This window comes from Sorex araneus, chromosome 6 (assembly GCF_027595985.1).
Source record: "Sorex araneus isolate mSorAra2 chromosome 6, mSorAra2.pri, whole genome shotgun sequence".
Taxonomy (NCBI): Eukaryota; Metazoa; Chordata; class Mammalia; order Eulipotyphla; family Soricidae; genus Sorex; species Sorex araneus.
In genome coordinates this window covers 43,463,988-43,479,725 of record NC_073307.1, presented here as the reverse complement: position 1 = coordinate 43,479,725, position 15,738 = coordinate 43,463,988, and the positions used below count along the sequence as shown (strand labels likewise).

Genomic DNA, 15,738 nt, shown 5'->3' with positions numbered 1-15,738 from the left:
TGGATATCTTCAAGGCATTATCTGAGGGTTTATGTTGTGTGGGGAGATTGAACTGATGTCCCATGCCTCAAACATCCTCAGCTATCTTTCCAGCCTTAGGTATTGGTTGTTTGATTACTATAAATAAGATTGCTTTAAACAGGGATCGAAATAGTACAGCTAGTAGGGCACCTGCCTTCATTGTAGCTGAGCTAAGTTCATTCTCTGCCACTTGATATAGTTCCCTGAAGCACCTCCAGGAGAGATCCCTGAGCACTGCTGGGTGTGGCCCCCAAACAAAACAAAAAGATTGCTCTGAACATCATGTACAATTTTTTGTGTGTACATGTTTTTTATTTTCTTGGGTGTATATCTAGGAGTGGAGTTTCCAGGTGTATGAAGAAATACCAAACTTTTCCAGGGTATCATTTTACAGTCTCATCAGTGATGTACAGTTTCCAATTTCTTACTGCCTTCTTTAACTTCGTAGTTACTGACTTTTTGAGTCCAGTGAATGCCAAAGTCTCATGTGATTTTAATTTTGATACGAATTTTTGTTGTTTTTATTTTTTTGGGGGGAGCATTGTTCAGAGGCTGCTCTTCAGTGTGATGTTTGGGGCAGGGATCATTCTGGCAGTGTTGGGTGAAGTGCAGAGTGCAGGGGATCAGAGCGGGAGCTCCCAGATGAAAAGCATGCGCTCTGGCCATTTGAGCCTTCTTGTCCCCTTGATGTTAATTTTTATAAAACTTTTATATTGATTTCCATTTTATACTATGTTTCTGCTTCTGCTTTCAGTGTTATATTTAAGATACCTTTGTCTAATAACCTAAGATCATAAAAATCAATGCCTACTTTACCTTTCGAGATTTTTATAGTTTAGTTTTTACATTTAGGTCTGTGATACATTTTGTGTTAGTTTCATGTATGTTGTGAGGTAGGGGTATAACTTTTTTTTAATTTTCCCTCTGAATTGGAAGTAGGACCCAGAATTTCACACTTGCAAGGAAAATGCTCTACTGCTGAGAAATAGTCATGGCTCTAACTTCATTCTTTAGCATGTTGGATATCTAGTTTTCCCAGCACCATTTATTGAAAAGATTATTTGCTCACTGTAGGTTGTTGTGGTATCTTAATTAAATATTTCCTACTTCTTCCTTCCCCTCCACCCATCCCTGCAATTTTACCTTGTTTTGGAGTTCTACCACATTTCAGTTTCCAACATGGTTCAAATTCTTTAAGTACAAAAAATCAGTTTATTGCCTTCTCACCTACTTATTTAAATGAAAAAAAATATTTCCCACTAATACTAGGAAGCATCTTAGTATGTTAACTAGTTGTTTAAAGTAACCTAATTTTAGCCTTACAGTTCTGGGGATTAAATCCAGAGTTTCACACTTGAAAGGCACGAGTCTTATCACTCAGCCTCCCCAGCACCTCAATGTGGTTATATTTTTAATTTTTTAATTAAATATGTATTGACTATATCTGGTGATGCATAGGGATCACACCTTGAGCTGCTCTTTGGACCATATATAGTACTAGGGATTGAACTGGGATCAGCCATGGGCATGTCAAGTGCCTTAGCCCCTCTACTATCTTCAGCTCTCAGATAATGGTTTTAGAGTGATAATAATAGCCACCATTGGACCAGGCTGATTAATGAACTGAGACTGTGTGTGTGTTTTTCCTGCATGAAGCGTGGATTTGATATTTGGCACTAGATGGTCTCTGAGCACCTCCAGGAGCAACCCCTGAGCTCCCAACTAGAAGTAGCCTCAGTATGATTAGGCTTGGCCCCTATTTCAAAATAATAATGTTATTAGTCTAATAATAACTGCCACTTGTTGAGTGCCTTTTGTTGTTGTTGTTGTGCTAAGCAATCTTTTTCTTTCCTTTTTTTCTTTTCTTTTTTGGTCAGTGCCTGGGATTAATCCCAGATCTCATGCATGTGGGCCTGTGCATATGTTTGACCATTGGGCCACATTCTGCCCCCTGTGCTAATAAGCATTTTAACTATATTTTAATGGTCTGTGAGTGAACATAACAGAGGAATTTTCTCTAAGGAAATTTAATAAAACATTAGAATGAGTTCCAATATAGATTTTGACCTTCTCTCTACCTTTTTTGTGGGAGCCTTTTTGTTTTTATGATTTCTAAATATTGAAGTACTCTGAATCTTAGTCCTTAGATTTCTTTAAATGCAAAATGAAGTAATTATTGTTCTATATTGATGCTTCTTGATTCTGTGGGGTTTTTGTTTTTGTTTTGCACAAAGTTTTCCTTTGGGCTCAGATGTTATACAACTTTGAGCATTCTGTTCTCTGAATTTTTAGTAAATTCCCTCCTAAGTTATTTTTCTTTGTCAACACTGATCTTGCTGGTGAAAAATCAGGTTGTTTTTCTTGAATATTCTAGTATGTTATTTGTCATCATATCAGTAACTCTGACTTTAATTCTGAAGATTTTATTTTGAAAAACTTATATAAAACATTTGTTTTGGGGCCATGCCTAGTTGTGCTCCTGGCTTGCTCCTGGCTCTGTGCTCAGGAATCACTCCAGGAGGTGCTCAGGCGACACCATATGGGAACCTGAGGATGAGCCCAGGTCAGCCAGGCACCTCCTGTACTATCTTGTCAGCCCCACATTAAGAAGTATTTTAATTAATAAGTATTCTTGCCTTTATGTAAATCTAGTTGTCTTTACACTGACTTTATCCTGGAATATGATTCACTGAAATGTATAGCTTTTGACTTCTGTTAGGAAACGTGTTAGGAAATTTGATCAGCCGGAAGCAAGCTCCAGGTTTCTTTATGAAAGTTGATAAATTAAATTGACTCCTAAGGAAAGGAAAATTGTCTTATGTCAGCAGATTTCATTTATTTAATCTTAGCATAGCCTTTGGGTGTTGGATTAAAATTTTCAGACATTCTTTCCAGTATTGATTTCTGTAGTTGAACATGCTGGATAATTAAGAATGACTGTTTAGAAGTTTATGTGAGAAATTCTTAAAATAATGGAAATAGTTAGCTGTAGCACATTTAATGTTACTTTTAAGCAACAATAGATAATTTTTCTTAAAACTTCCTGTAAGATCTTTATACTATCAATAAAATTCTAGAGCTTGTTTTATAGATGATGACAAGGCCTAGAGTTAGATATTTTAAAATAAAGTAGTGTCAATGATTGCATGTCTGGTATTATTTTAAAGAGAATTATGTATGTTAATGCAGTCATTACATAACAATATTAGGCACATATTATTTTCTCTCTGCCACAAATGAGATACACTAAGATTCTGTAGGTTAAGTAACTTAATCAAGGCCATACAATTAATACACCCAAGAGTAAATCCATGTAGTCAGTGTGCAGATTCTATACTCCTTTCACTCCAAGTTCCTCTGCTTTCTACATGAAATTGTTTTTGTGGTATTCTGCCTAATATGTAAGTTGTGGAATCAGATTAGATTTTCAGTTTTTCATGCCCCATAGCAGAGAAATGGAATATTTTTCATTTACTCAAAAACTTTTCAATAGTTACATTTCTTCTCTCCCAAAATTTTGTCTTGCATGTTTTTGTTTCAATTACTTGTAGCACACACACACAAAAAGCTGAATATATTTTGTTAGGGTTTTACAAAATGGTATATTTTGAGGTACTAGTTGTCAAACTCATTGTCTCACACATGCAGTATATATGCTCTGTTACTGAACTACATCCTTGACCATAAATGGTATTTTTTAAAAGTTACATTTTTCTGGGACCAGTGAGATGGCTTAAGTAGTTGAGCTAGTAGAGCCATTCCTAGCTCATGGCTCTGTTAGCATCACTGGGCAAGAGCCTGGTAGACCCTAAGTATAGCTCAGCATAGCTAACAAACAACCTAGCTAAACAAACAACCTTTTCCAATTGATTATTGAAGAATTTCAAAATTGCTATAGAGTTTTGTAGTTTGGCTATGTGTTCTTTGTGTTAGTGTTTAGCTTAGTGTCTAGAGTAGAAATAATTTTCCCAAATGATTGTACCATTTATTTATTTGTGTTTGGGCCACGTTTGGTGGTGCTCCTGACTTCTGGCCCTTTATCCAGAGGTCACTCTTGGCAAGGTTTGGGGGACCATATGTGGTGCCAGGGATGGAACCTGGGTCACCTGGCCACATGCAAGGCAAGCCCTTTCACCACAGGTCCCCAACTGTCCTTTCCCTACCACAGGTTGAGAATTCCTTCACCAATGTTGTTATTATACTTGGAATGACCAGGGATCTCACACATGGTGGTGGCACTTGCCTATTGTGGTATGCTTGTGTATCAGATTTTGGTGCTCACTTGGATTCACACTCCATTAGTTGCAGTGCTTGAGCACAGGCTCACTGGGGGTTTTACTCCAGTTTGGGTGTTCACAAGTGTAATTGTAGTGTTTACCAGGGACTGCTGTGGTGATTGTATGCATGTTTGCCAGGAGTCATACTGCCAGGTCTGCTCACACATATGTCTTAGTGTAGGTGCTTACTGGGGGTTGCTTCCCTTTACTTGTGCTCACAGACACCTGATTGCTATGTGACCAGGGTTCCCTGATAGCAGAGTCTTTAGGACTGTACTTAGTGCATCTGTTCTATTATTTCTGTTCTGTTCTAAGATAGAAGTTATGTCTTGAACCAGATGCTCAAAGTCACTGAACTATTTCTTGGGTCTTAGGATGAGAGTTTCGTGGTGCCATATCTTTGTCAGTACTTGTTGTTGTCTGAATTTTATATTTGTTGTGTATATTGTGTATATGGATCTCTCTGTTAAGTTGTATTCCACTTCATTGCTAATGAGGCTTAGTATCTTTTCATTTATGTCTATCATATTTTTTTTCTGTAAATTTGTAGTTCATCAGTTTGCCCAGTTTTTACTGAAATGTTTAAGGATTCTTTTCTTTACTGGGATATTAATTACTTGGTGAATTCAATAAATATTTTTAAGGCAATTCTTGTTCTTAGGCTATTCTTATATAACTATGAGCAAGGCGAATGGACTCTTACCTCTCAGTATGCAATTAGGTAAATTAATTGGCCAGTCCAAACTTCTGTATCTTTCTCCTAATAAAATATAGACTAGATTATAAATTATTCATAACTTTCCCTCTTCCTGTTTACTCATTTATTTTAAAATTTTACAAAAGTCCTTTGACTACTGTCTAATCTCACTTTCACTATTGTCTAAAATAATTATTTTATGTATTTCTTATCATATATATTTTCCTTTGGTTGGGTCCCATTTGGTAGTGCTCAGGAATTACTCATTATGGCTCTCAGTCACCATGAATAAAAACCAGACTTCTTTTATGTAAAACATTTGCTCAACCCATTGAGTTATATTTTTGGCCTTCTGTTTTTTGAAGCTTAGAAATAAGTTTGTTTTACTGTAGTAAAACAAAGTAATATTTTAAAGAGTTGGGATTTACTTTTGTAATATATAATCCATGAATTTTTTATGGACATTTCTAATAGATAAGTTTGTCAGACATTGATACCTTTTATTTTTTTAATTCTGAAATGTTGTTAATCTTAAAAACTTAATCCTAATGTATATGAATTATTCCTTCTCAGAGTGAAGATACACAACAGCAGATCATCAGGGAGACATTCCATTTGGTATCTAAGAGAGATGAAAATGTTTGTAATTTCCTAGAAGGAGGATTGTAAGTAAAGCATTTCATGGACATTTGTAATCTTTTAGTATGTGACTATAAGTACTGTTTCATCAGTATTTGGTTGAAAGTTTCCTGATTTTAATTACTTGAATCAGGTGAATAAATTTCTACCTATGTTATTTGTAACTCTAACTTGTAGGAGTTTTTAATATACATAGTCCTTTAAATTTTTTTAAAGTTTTATGAGAACATTTTGCATCAAGATAATATATCCATATGGAAAAAATTCAAATTTTATAGAAAAGTATAAAATGTAAGCTAAGAATCTCCCCCACCAACTTTTTGTCCTCATTCCCAGTCTTCGTGTATCCTTCTAGGAAATTAATTTTACGTTGACTGTCATAAAAAGAAAATCTTGATAATCACAGAAAATTAGCTTTGCTAGTTAGTTTGCATGTTGTTTATTTTCACTTAATATTTTGAAAAGTTTTGTCTAAACACATCCAGAATAACCATATTCTTTTTAATAAAGACTAAAGAGTACTCTTTATAGGGAGTAAATCTCTTTATAAAAATTGAGTTTAGGGCCTAGTGAGATAATCCTAGGGTTAAGATAGTTGTCCTGCACCCAACCTGGTATAGTTCTCAGTCCCACCTGGTTCCCGAAGAACAGACATTTGTAGTCTTGAAGGCCCCTGCGTACTTCATGGGTGGCCCATATGGTCCCTAGTACCATAGGACCCCAGCAGCACCACATCTTTGGGCCCTTAACTGATCAGTGTAGCTGAGAATTCTTATGAGTATTTCCTGAATCTGCTGAGCACTGCTTGGATAGTCTACCCAAAAGAAAAATTTAGATTAAGGCCATAAGGTCAGGTATGCGGACCAGTGTTAGAGCACATGGCTTGTATATGTCAGGCTCTGGGTTTGATCCTTTGCAACCACACACACACACACACACACACACATCCCCATATTTTAAATGAGATTATTGTTGCAAATAAAACAGAACTTTGATTTTTATATATGTGCATGTGTGCATATATGTATATAGGCACGTATTTGTAGGTATAGAATTAAAACCATTCTTTTTTTCTTAAAATAAGTGTAAATATCTTACTGCCAATGTCAAACTTGTCAACTATTATAACTTTTCTATGGACCTTCTTTTACTTCTTTGTTTTTAATAGCATTTACCATACAGTTTACCCTTTTAACTTGATTTATACCACCCCCCACCCTATCCACACATACCTTACTTTCTCTTGTCCACTAAATTGTTCTTACAGATTTTTTAAACATAAATATTTAAAATCAATGGGTTTTATGAAAACATTTGTTTTCACGTAGTTTTAATAATGTTCCTTTTTATGTTTCCAAATCTGATTCTTTATTTTTTGTTGGGGGGCCACACCATTACTCCTTCTCATGTTTCCAAATTAAATTCTTCTTTTCTTTAGTGGGGACCACACCCACTATTGCTTGGAGGTTATTCCCAGCTCTGTGTTTTAGGGTTCTTGCTGATAACAGAGTTAGTTATTATTATTTTTTTAGTGAGTTGGGCCACACTTGGTGGTGCTGGATGGCTACTGCCAGCTTTGTGCTTTAGGATTATCCCTGCATTGCTTTGGGGGTACTGTGGGAAATGAACCTGGATTGGCTGTGTGCACAAACCAAAAATACGATTGGCTGTATTCTTAAGTCCTGTGCTATCTCTCCAACCCAATAATTGATTCTTTTGTGACCATAGTTTTATTATCATGTAGGAAGTTTACTTTTTTTTCTTCAAAGGTTATACCATCTGCACTTAAAATATACACTTCAAAATATGCTTTTAAATTTTGCTATCAGCTCATTTTCCAACTTACTATTTGAGATAGATCAACTTGCTTTCATTTTAACTCTTTTTTATTTAATTCTATTTAATTTCTTTTCAATTAAAGTTGGAGGTTTGGACACCTTTGCTATTACTTTTATTTCTCTTCATGACAGCCTTTTAATCTTATAAGAAATGTATTGTCCTGCATAGTGCAATACATACAGTAGATGTGCAAGAACCTGATGATCCCTGCGCACTGTTTGAATTTGCGATCATTCTTACCAACCTTGTAAAAAGTAGAAAGGAAGTATTAAATCATTGATGATGCCACACATCCAATTTTTATTACAAATAAGCTAATTTTCTTGATCAATCTCTTAATTTCTTGCACCTCAGTTTTTTTTCCTCATAAAATCAAATTATTTGGACTAAAACTATTTCAAAATTTCTTTGATTTTACATGATATGTAAGGATTTTACATTTCATGTAAGGATTTCTAACAGTATTTATCAGTGTCCTATTATTTAAAGATAAAATATTTTCGGGGGCTGGAGCAATAGCACAGCGGGTAGGGCATTTGCCTTGCACGCGGCCGACCCGGGTTCGATTCCCAGCATCCCATATGGTCCCCTGAGCACCGCCAGGAGTGATTCCTGAGTGCAGAGCCAGGAGTAACCCCTGTGCATCGCCGGGTGTGACCCAAAAAGCAAAAAAAAAACCAAACAAACAAAAAAAAAAAAGATAAAATATTTTCAAAGGCAAATTTTATGGTTGTCATGTTAATAGTTTTACTTTCTTAACATTAGTAATCATTTAAAACTGAAGATTTCTCAAAGATTTGGTCTTATTTTATTGCTGTTTTTATCTATGGTCTGTTTTGCCTGCACAGTGCTTGAATGGTGCTTCTGCCAGTGCTGAGGGACTGTGCATGGCTAGGCATCAAATCTGTGGCTCCTACATGCTAAACATGTATTCCAGCATTTTGAGCCATCTTCCTGGACCTGGTCTTCTTTTAAAGTAGAGTAAAACAGTGGCTCAAGATTATCACAGCATTGTCAATTCAGGATGAAGTGAAGCCTGTTGTTTGTGCTCTTTTTGTCTTTTTTAAGGAACTTTTGTGGGCCAAAGAGGTAGTACAGGGTTTAAGGCACTTGCCTTGTGTGTGGGTTTTAGATCTCCTGCACCACATAGACAGGTCTGCTGAGCACCACCAGGAGTAAGCCTGGGTACTGACAGGTATAGCTCCAACACCCCTGCACCCTCCTTCCCCTCAATAGGGGAACTTTTTCTCTCATTGTCTATAAATATAATCTTAGGATATTTAATGTGCACACACATATTTATTATTATTAATACTTTAAAATTTTTTTGTGTAGTTGTGCTGTGCCAGAGATGAAATCTGAGGACTCACACATGCAAGAAAGGTGCTTTACAAATGATCACATACCCATATTTTTATTTTTTATTTTATTTTAAATACTGTGAATGTTTCAGGCATACAGTATTTCAACACCAATCCCTTCACCATTGTTCCTGCCCTCCACCAATGTCCCTCATTCCCCTCCCACTCCCAGTCTGCCTCTTCGAAAGCCCTTTATTTATATTGAACCATCATGAGTTACAGAATTATAAAAATATTTGTGATTGAGTTTCAGGTGTACATTGTTTCAATACCAATCCCTTCACGTGTCTACTACCTTCTACCAGTGTCCCTAGTTTTCCTCTTGTCCCCAGCCTGCCTGTAATGACAGGCACGTTCCCTCCCCCTTTGCCCTGTGTTCCCTTCCCTTACATTCTTCCACCCCCACCCCAGTCGCAAACTTCCTACTGAAGCCCAGTTTTCCTGCTCTTTAATCTTCTCTTGTTCTTTGTTTCTGTTATGTGACAGGAACTTTGATTATAAATTTTAGGCACTGTGTTTTACATTGCTATTAATGATAGGATTTCATGGTTAACACTTTATCACTTTTCAGCACCCTCTCCTGATCCAGAGTGACCACTTTCCCCACCATTGTTACAGTGTTCTCTTCTTTCTCCTATTCCTTACCACCCCACCCTGTCACCCAACCAAGTGACAAGCCTCCTACTGAAGACCTGTTGTCTCCATTTAATATGTTTTCTATAATTTAGTATAGTAGGAATTTTTAATTACATATCTGCTTTTCTATCAGAGAACATAAAGATAGTATATGCTTAGAGAAGTTAGTTTTATGGAATTATAAGTTTAGTGTTACTTTTACAGACTGAAAAATAGATGATATTCATTTGTGGGATATAAAAATATATATACATAGGAGTGATAGCACAGCGGGTAGGGCATTTGCCTTGAACATGGCCGACCCTGGTTCGATTCCTTCGTCCTTCTTGGAGAACCCGGCAAGCTATTGAGAATATCCAGCCTGCATGACAGAGCCTGGCAAGCTACCCGTGTGGTATGCCAAAAACAGTGACTAAAAATATGCCAAAAACAGCAACAATATGCCCCAAAACAGTAACAACAAGTCTCACAATGGAGATGTTACTGGTGCCCTCTTGATTAAATTGATGAACAACGGGATGACAGTGCTACAGTATGAGACTAATATCTAAGGTGAGGGTAAACAGGGACCAGAGAGGTCAATGGTTGGAAGCTTGCCACAGAGTGTGTGTGTGTGGGGTGAAGGGCAGCACAGGTAATGGTATATATCTGATAACCTTTCATTATCTGTATTGAAAAATACAAACCATAAGGTCTAAAAGGAAAGAGAGAGAGAGGAGAGAGAGAGAGAGAGGAGAGAGGAGAGAGAAGAGAGAGAAAGAGGGAGAGAAAATTATATATATATATGTATATATATATATAGAGAGAGAGAGAGAGCAAGAGAGAGAGGAAGTGTCTGCCATAGTAGCAGTAGGTGGGATGGGTTGGGGGTGTGGAAAGGAAACTGGGACCGTTGGTGGTGAGAAAAGTACATTGGTGAAAGAATGGGTGTCGAAACATTATATGACTGAAATCTAATCATGAACAACTTTGTAAATGTAAAGTCTTTTAACTGGAAAAAACTAGATAATATTTTCCTGAGTCCTTTGATATTTTTATATCATATTGTGTTAAAGTATCTTCTGAGGTGAATTAATTGCAAAGTTAGTAGTGAAATAACAAACCATATTTAGAAAAATATGAGATGTTTGGTGTGATTTTCAATCTATTATTTGTGAAATGTTAAATTCCAATAAATAAAAATGTCTGATGAAATACCTGAAAATCTCTTAGCTCAGTTTTTTTACATTTGCATTCCAGAATAGGTGGGCTGTAGTGATAGTATAGTGGGTGATGTGTTCGCCTTGTATGCAGCCAACCCAAGTTCAATCCCCAACATCCTATATGGTTCCCCAAACATTACCAGAGGGGATTCTGAGTACAGAGCCAGGAATAACACTTGTGCCTTTCTGGGTGTGGCCTAAAAAACAAACAAAAAGTTATATTTCAGAATAGAGTAATATGGAGATATTAATGGTAAAGGTCTTTTGGCTATCCAAAACGTAAGATATGTCTTTCATCTTCTAGTTGGTAATCAGTCTTAAACTATGTAACTTACTATGACTATGGACTCAAATCTAATAAGCACTTACAAATAGCCTGTGATCAGATACTACTACTTTGACCTCATTCACTGGTCTTTCCTTGACCATAATCATTCTTTCTCTGAACTTAAAAATATTTATTTATTGATTGATTGATTATATTTTTGGGTCACACCTGGCGATACTCACGGGTTACTTCTGGCTCTGCACTCGGAATTACTCCTGACATTGCTTGGGGAACCATACGGGATGCCAGGGACTGAACCTGGGTCAGCTGCATGCAAGGAAAATGCTGTACTCGCTGTACTATTGCTCAAGACCTTAAAAATACTTTGTTCTTGATGAAATGGCCTTTATTTATTTATTTATTTATTTATTTATTTATTTTATTTTAGTGAATCATCATGAGATACATTTACAGACCTACAGACTGTCATGATTGCGTTTCTGTCAAGCAATGTTCAAGTACCCATCCCACTACCAGTGTCCATTCCTTATCCTCAATGTTCCCAGTATCCCTCCCCACTCTTCCCACCTCCTGCCTCTGTGGCAGGCACAATCCCTCTTACTCTCTGTCCTGCTGGGTGTTATGGTTTGCAGTACAGGTAACAAGTAGCCATCATGTTTGGTCCATAGTCTACTTTCAATGTGCATCTACTATCCTGAGCGATCCCTCCAACCGTCATTTATTTAGTGCTCCTCTCTCCATCCCAGCTACCTTTTCCCCTAGTGCATAAGATTGGCTATCAAGCCTTACTTTAATGTCCTTAGGTGTTAGTCTCCTATTATGTTATTTTATATTTCACAAATTAGTGCAGTCATTCTATATCTGTCCCTCTCTTTCTGACTCATTTCACTTAGCATGATACTCTCCATGTTGATCCACTTATATGCAAATTTCTTGACTTCATTTTTTTTTATAACAGCTGCATAGTATTCCATTGTGTAGATATAACAAAGTTTCTTAAACCAGTCGTCTGTTCTCGGGCACTCGGGTTTTTTCCAGATTCTAGTTATTGTAAATAGTGCTGCAATAAACATACAAGTACAGATGTCATTTCTACTGTACTTTTTTGCATCTCTGGGATATATTCCCAGAAGTGGTGTTACTGGGTCTAATGGGAGCTTGATTTCTAGATTTTTTGAGAAACGTCCATATTGTTTTCCAAAAAGGCTGGACCAGTCGGCATTCCCACCAGCAGTGAAAGAGAGTCCCTTTCTTCCCACATCCCCACCAACACTGGTTGTTTTTGTTCTTTTGGATGTAGGCCGGTCTCTGTGGTGTGAGATGATATCTCATTGTTGTTTTGGTCTGCATCTCCCTGATTAGTGATGAAGAGCATTTTTCCATTTGTCTTTTGGCCATTCGGATTTCTTCTTTGAGAAAAGTTTCTGTTCATTTCATCACCCCATTTTCTGATGGGATTGGATGTTTTCTTCTTGTAGAGTTCAACCATTGCCTTGTATATCCTTGATATTATCCCCTTGTCACAGGGGTATTAGGTGAATATCCTTTCACATTCTGTAGACTGTTTTTGTATTCTGGTCACTGTGAAATGGCCTTTTTATTAGTTGTTATCTTTGCCTGAAAAGTTTTTTATTTCTAATTTTTTTATGCTGCTGCTGCTGCTGCTGTTGCTCCTCCTCCTCCTCCTCCTCCTCTTTTTTCTTCTCCTCCTTCTCCTCCTCCTCCTCTATTTTTTTCATTGAATCACCGGAGTGTCACTTCTTAATGATTCATTTGAAGTAGTCATTTCATAATTTCTGCGTCATTTTGATCAGATTTTCTGTGTAACACCTTTCTTTCCGATCATTTTTCTTTTTTGTGTGTATATTGTTCCTTACTGTCAGTGCCCAACCTGTAGTAAGTACTTAGTAGTTTGATGAGTGAGGTACTCAATAATTTACTGAGTGAATGTAATATAGCTTAACAGCCTTTTCTTTTACCTGACACTGTGACATTAAAAACCATCTGAATTTATTTACATAGTCTCTGATAGAAGTTGACTTGAATGCTATGAAGTTACATTTACATTTACCTTTTGTTTTGTAAATGTTATTTTTTGGCTGTTGGTGGTGGTGGTGCTGGTGATACTGCTTTTTTTGGCCACACCTGGCTGTGCTCAGGGCTTACTCCTGGCTCTGCATTCAGGAATCATACCTGGTTGTGCTGGGGGTACTGTATGAGATGCTGGGGATAGAACCCAGGTCTGCTGCATGCAAGGGAAGTGCGCTACTCACTGTAATATCTCTCCTGTCACTGTAAAATGGTTTTAAAGAAGTCATTTTGCTTAAGATAATAAAATTGTTTTATTCCCTATAACATTTTTGTTGTTTTCTCTTGTCATTTAGATTGATTGGAGGATCCGACAACAAACTGATATACAGACATTATGCAACATTATATTTTGTTTTCTGCGTGGATTCTTCAGAAAGTGAACTTGGCATTTTAGACTTAATTCAGGTAGGTTAACATTTACCTCATACTGACTTAAAAAACAGTTTTGGTATTCATATTTTTAAAAACTTGTATGTTCTAATTTACTTGGAATGTTTTCTTTGGTTAGAAAGTGTTCCATGGTAGATATTAGGTGGGTAAAATTAAGGGTATAAAACAGTGGACTAATTTAATTTAGTTAAAACCAATCATAACCACTAATTTCATCATACCCTTTTTCCTGTTACTATCCCTTCCTATTTCCTGAAATTATTTCATCATATTCCTGGAGATCATGGTTAGTCGTCAGAAATTTACTTTTTACCTTTAATTACTCTTATTCATATTACCTTTTTTGTTTAAAATTAAATCTGATTTAATTGATTACTCAACCTGCAGTTTTCTTACTTGCTTACAGGTGTTCTCTTTTCTTCTGATTCGTTTTCTTCTAGACTATTCTTTTTTTCTACATTAATAAAAGATTTTAAATTTATTTTTATTATTGAATCACCATGGGATACAGTTACAAAGTTTTCATGTTTGAGTGCAGTCATACAATAACTCATCCCTCTACCAGTGTACATTTTCCACCACCAATGTCCCCAGTATCTCTCTGGCCACCACCACCCCACCCCATCCCCTGCCTCTATTATAGACAGTTTCTTTCTTACTCTCTCCCTACTTTTGGGCATTATGGTTTCAATACAGATACTGGGGGACCATCAGGTTTGGTCCTTTATCTACTTTCACACATATCTCCCATCCCAGTGTGTTCTTCTATTTGATATTTCTTTCACCAGAGTGCTTTACTATTTGATATTTCCATGTCTAACTTCATTTGTTCAGGTCTTGATCTACTAGACAGCCCCATTGATATTCTCTGGTCCTTCTTTATAAAAATTTTCCCTCTCTCTAATTTTTTTTTCTTCTCATTTTTTGGCCACATCCATCTGTGCTCAGGGCTTACTCCTGGCTCTGTGCTCAGGGGCTCTGTGCTCTGGGCCGTGCTTGGAGGACCATATGCAGTGCTTATCGATCACATTCAAGGCAGACACTTTAGCCATAGTATTAACTCTCAACTCTTAATCTCTAAAATATATACATTTGTATATTTCATACATATAAGTCTGTTTTTTGGGGGACTACACTCAGCTGTGCCCAGGGCTTACTCCTCATTCAGTGCTCAGGGATCATTCCTTGCAGGCTTGGACCGTATCAGATGCCAGGACTGAACAAGCTGCTTGCAAGCAGCTTATCCACTACCCTGTCTCTTCAGCCCCACTCTGATATTTTTAACCCTTTCCAAGTTGATTATTCTTTTCCTCACTACCTATCACTATGTAATATTATATGTGTTTGGCTAACTTTATCCTGTTTATTGTCTTTTATTCTTACAAACATTATAAGCTTTGTTGCATAGATAAACATTTGGTGGAGGAAATCCTCTTGGGGAGATTAACTCAAGAAGTCACTCTGTCTTCCAGAGACATCTATATTGCTTTTATCTTTCCCTCTAGTTGTATAAGTTATCAATACTTGCAGTTGTTTGGATTAACACAGTAAGAGACAAGGATCCCAAAACTTAGTTCTCTGAACTCTGAGAGCAAGCAAGGCTTTTTAGCTCTTAGTTCTCTGGGTTCTGAGAGCAAGCAGGGCTTTTACCATAAATCCCAGACTGAGTCCTCAGGCAAGTTCAGCTTGTCCTTCCCCATGGGGTCCTGTCTCTCAAATCATAACAGTTTGCATCAAGATCATACATTTATGCTTTCTAGAATGTCCCATTTTGATGCTGGGATAGCTTTGCCACTCACCCCAGACCCATCCCAGTCCCACGGCAGGACCTCCCCTTTATGGTGTTAGGAACTATAGCAATTGAAGTCTGAATCAAGTAATTATGACCAAATAATTATGCCCAGGAGTAGATATATTTTAGAGTTAATAAACTCTAAGATATTAGGAGCATAGCATTAATGGTCTTTCTGTGTTTAAGCAAAGAACATTGCTCTATAGTAAAATATAAAAAGGCTATAGGGGAAATAGAAAAGCAGCTACAAATACACAACACTTCAAATACAAAGCAGTACAAATACAAAGTTCAGAATTACCAGAAAGTTTTGGCTTATAAGTAATCAAGACTGACTTGGAGAACTGTGATGAGAGGTTAAAATACAAATGAAAGGCTAAAGATAGACTTTAACTCAATTAGGGATGTTAGTGAGAGCATGGTAAGCTTCTCTGGGAGGAGGAAAGGGGACAATTCACTGATGAAGTCTAAAATACTTTGGGTAAATAACCAACAGTAAGGCTG

General features: G+C 36.8%; 1 protein-coding gene across 3 annotated transcripts in view; it reads left to right on the top strand.

Annotated features, from left to right (window-relative positions):
* The window catches only part of AP3S1 (adaptor related protein complex 3 subunit sigma 1), a 53,005-nt gene that overhangs the window by 10,087 nt on the left and 27,180 nt on the right, over positions 1 to 15,738 (top strand). For all 3 annotated transcript variants that reach the window (XM_055141803.1, XM_055141804.1, XM_055141805.1), the window contains exons 2-3: positions 5,569 to 5,660; positions 13,346 to 13,457. In XM_055141803.1, the coding sequence (XP_054997778.1) occupies positions 5,569 to 5,660; positions 13,346 to 13,457 (204 nt within the window). The remainder of the gene's footprint in view (positions 1 to 5,568; positions 5,661 to 13,345; positions 13,458 to 15,738) is intronic.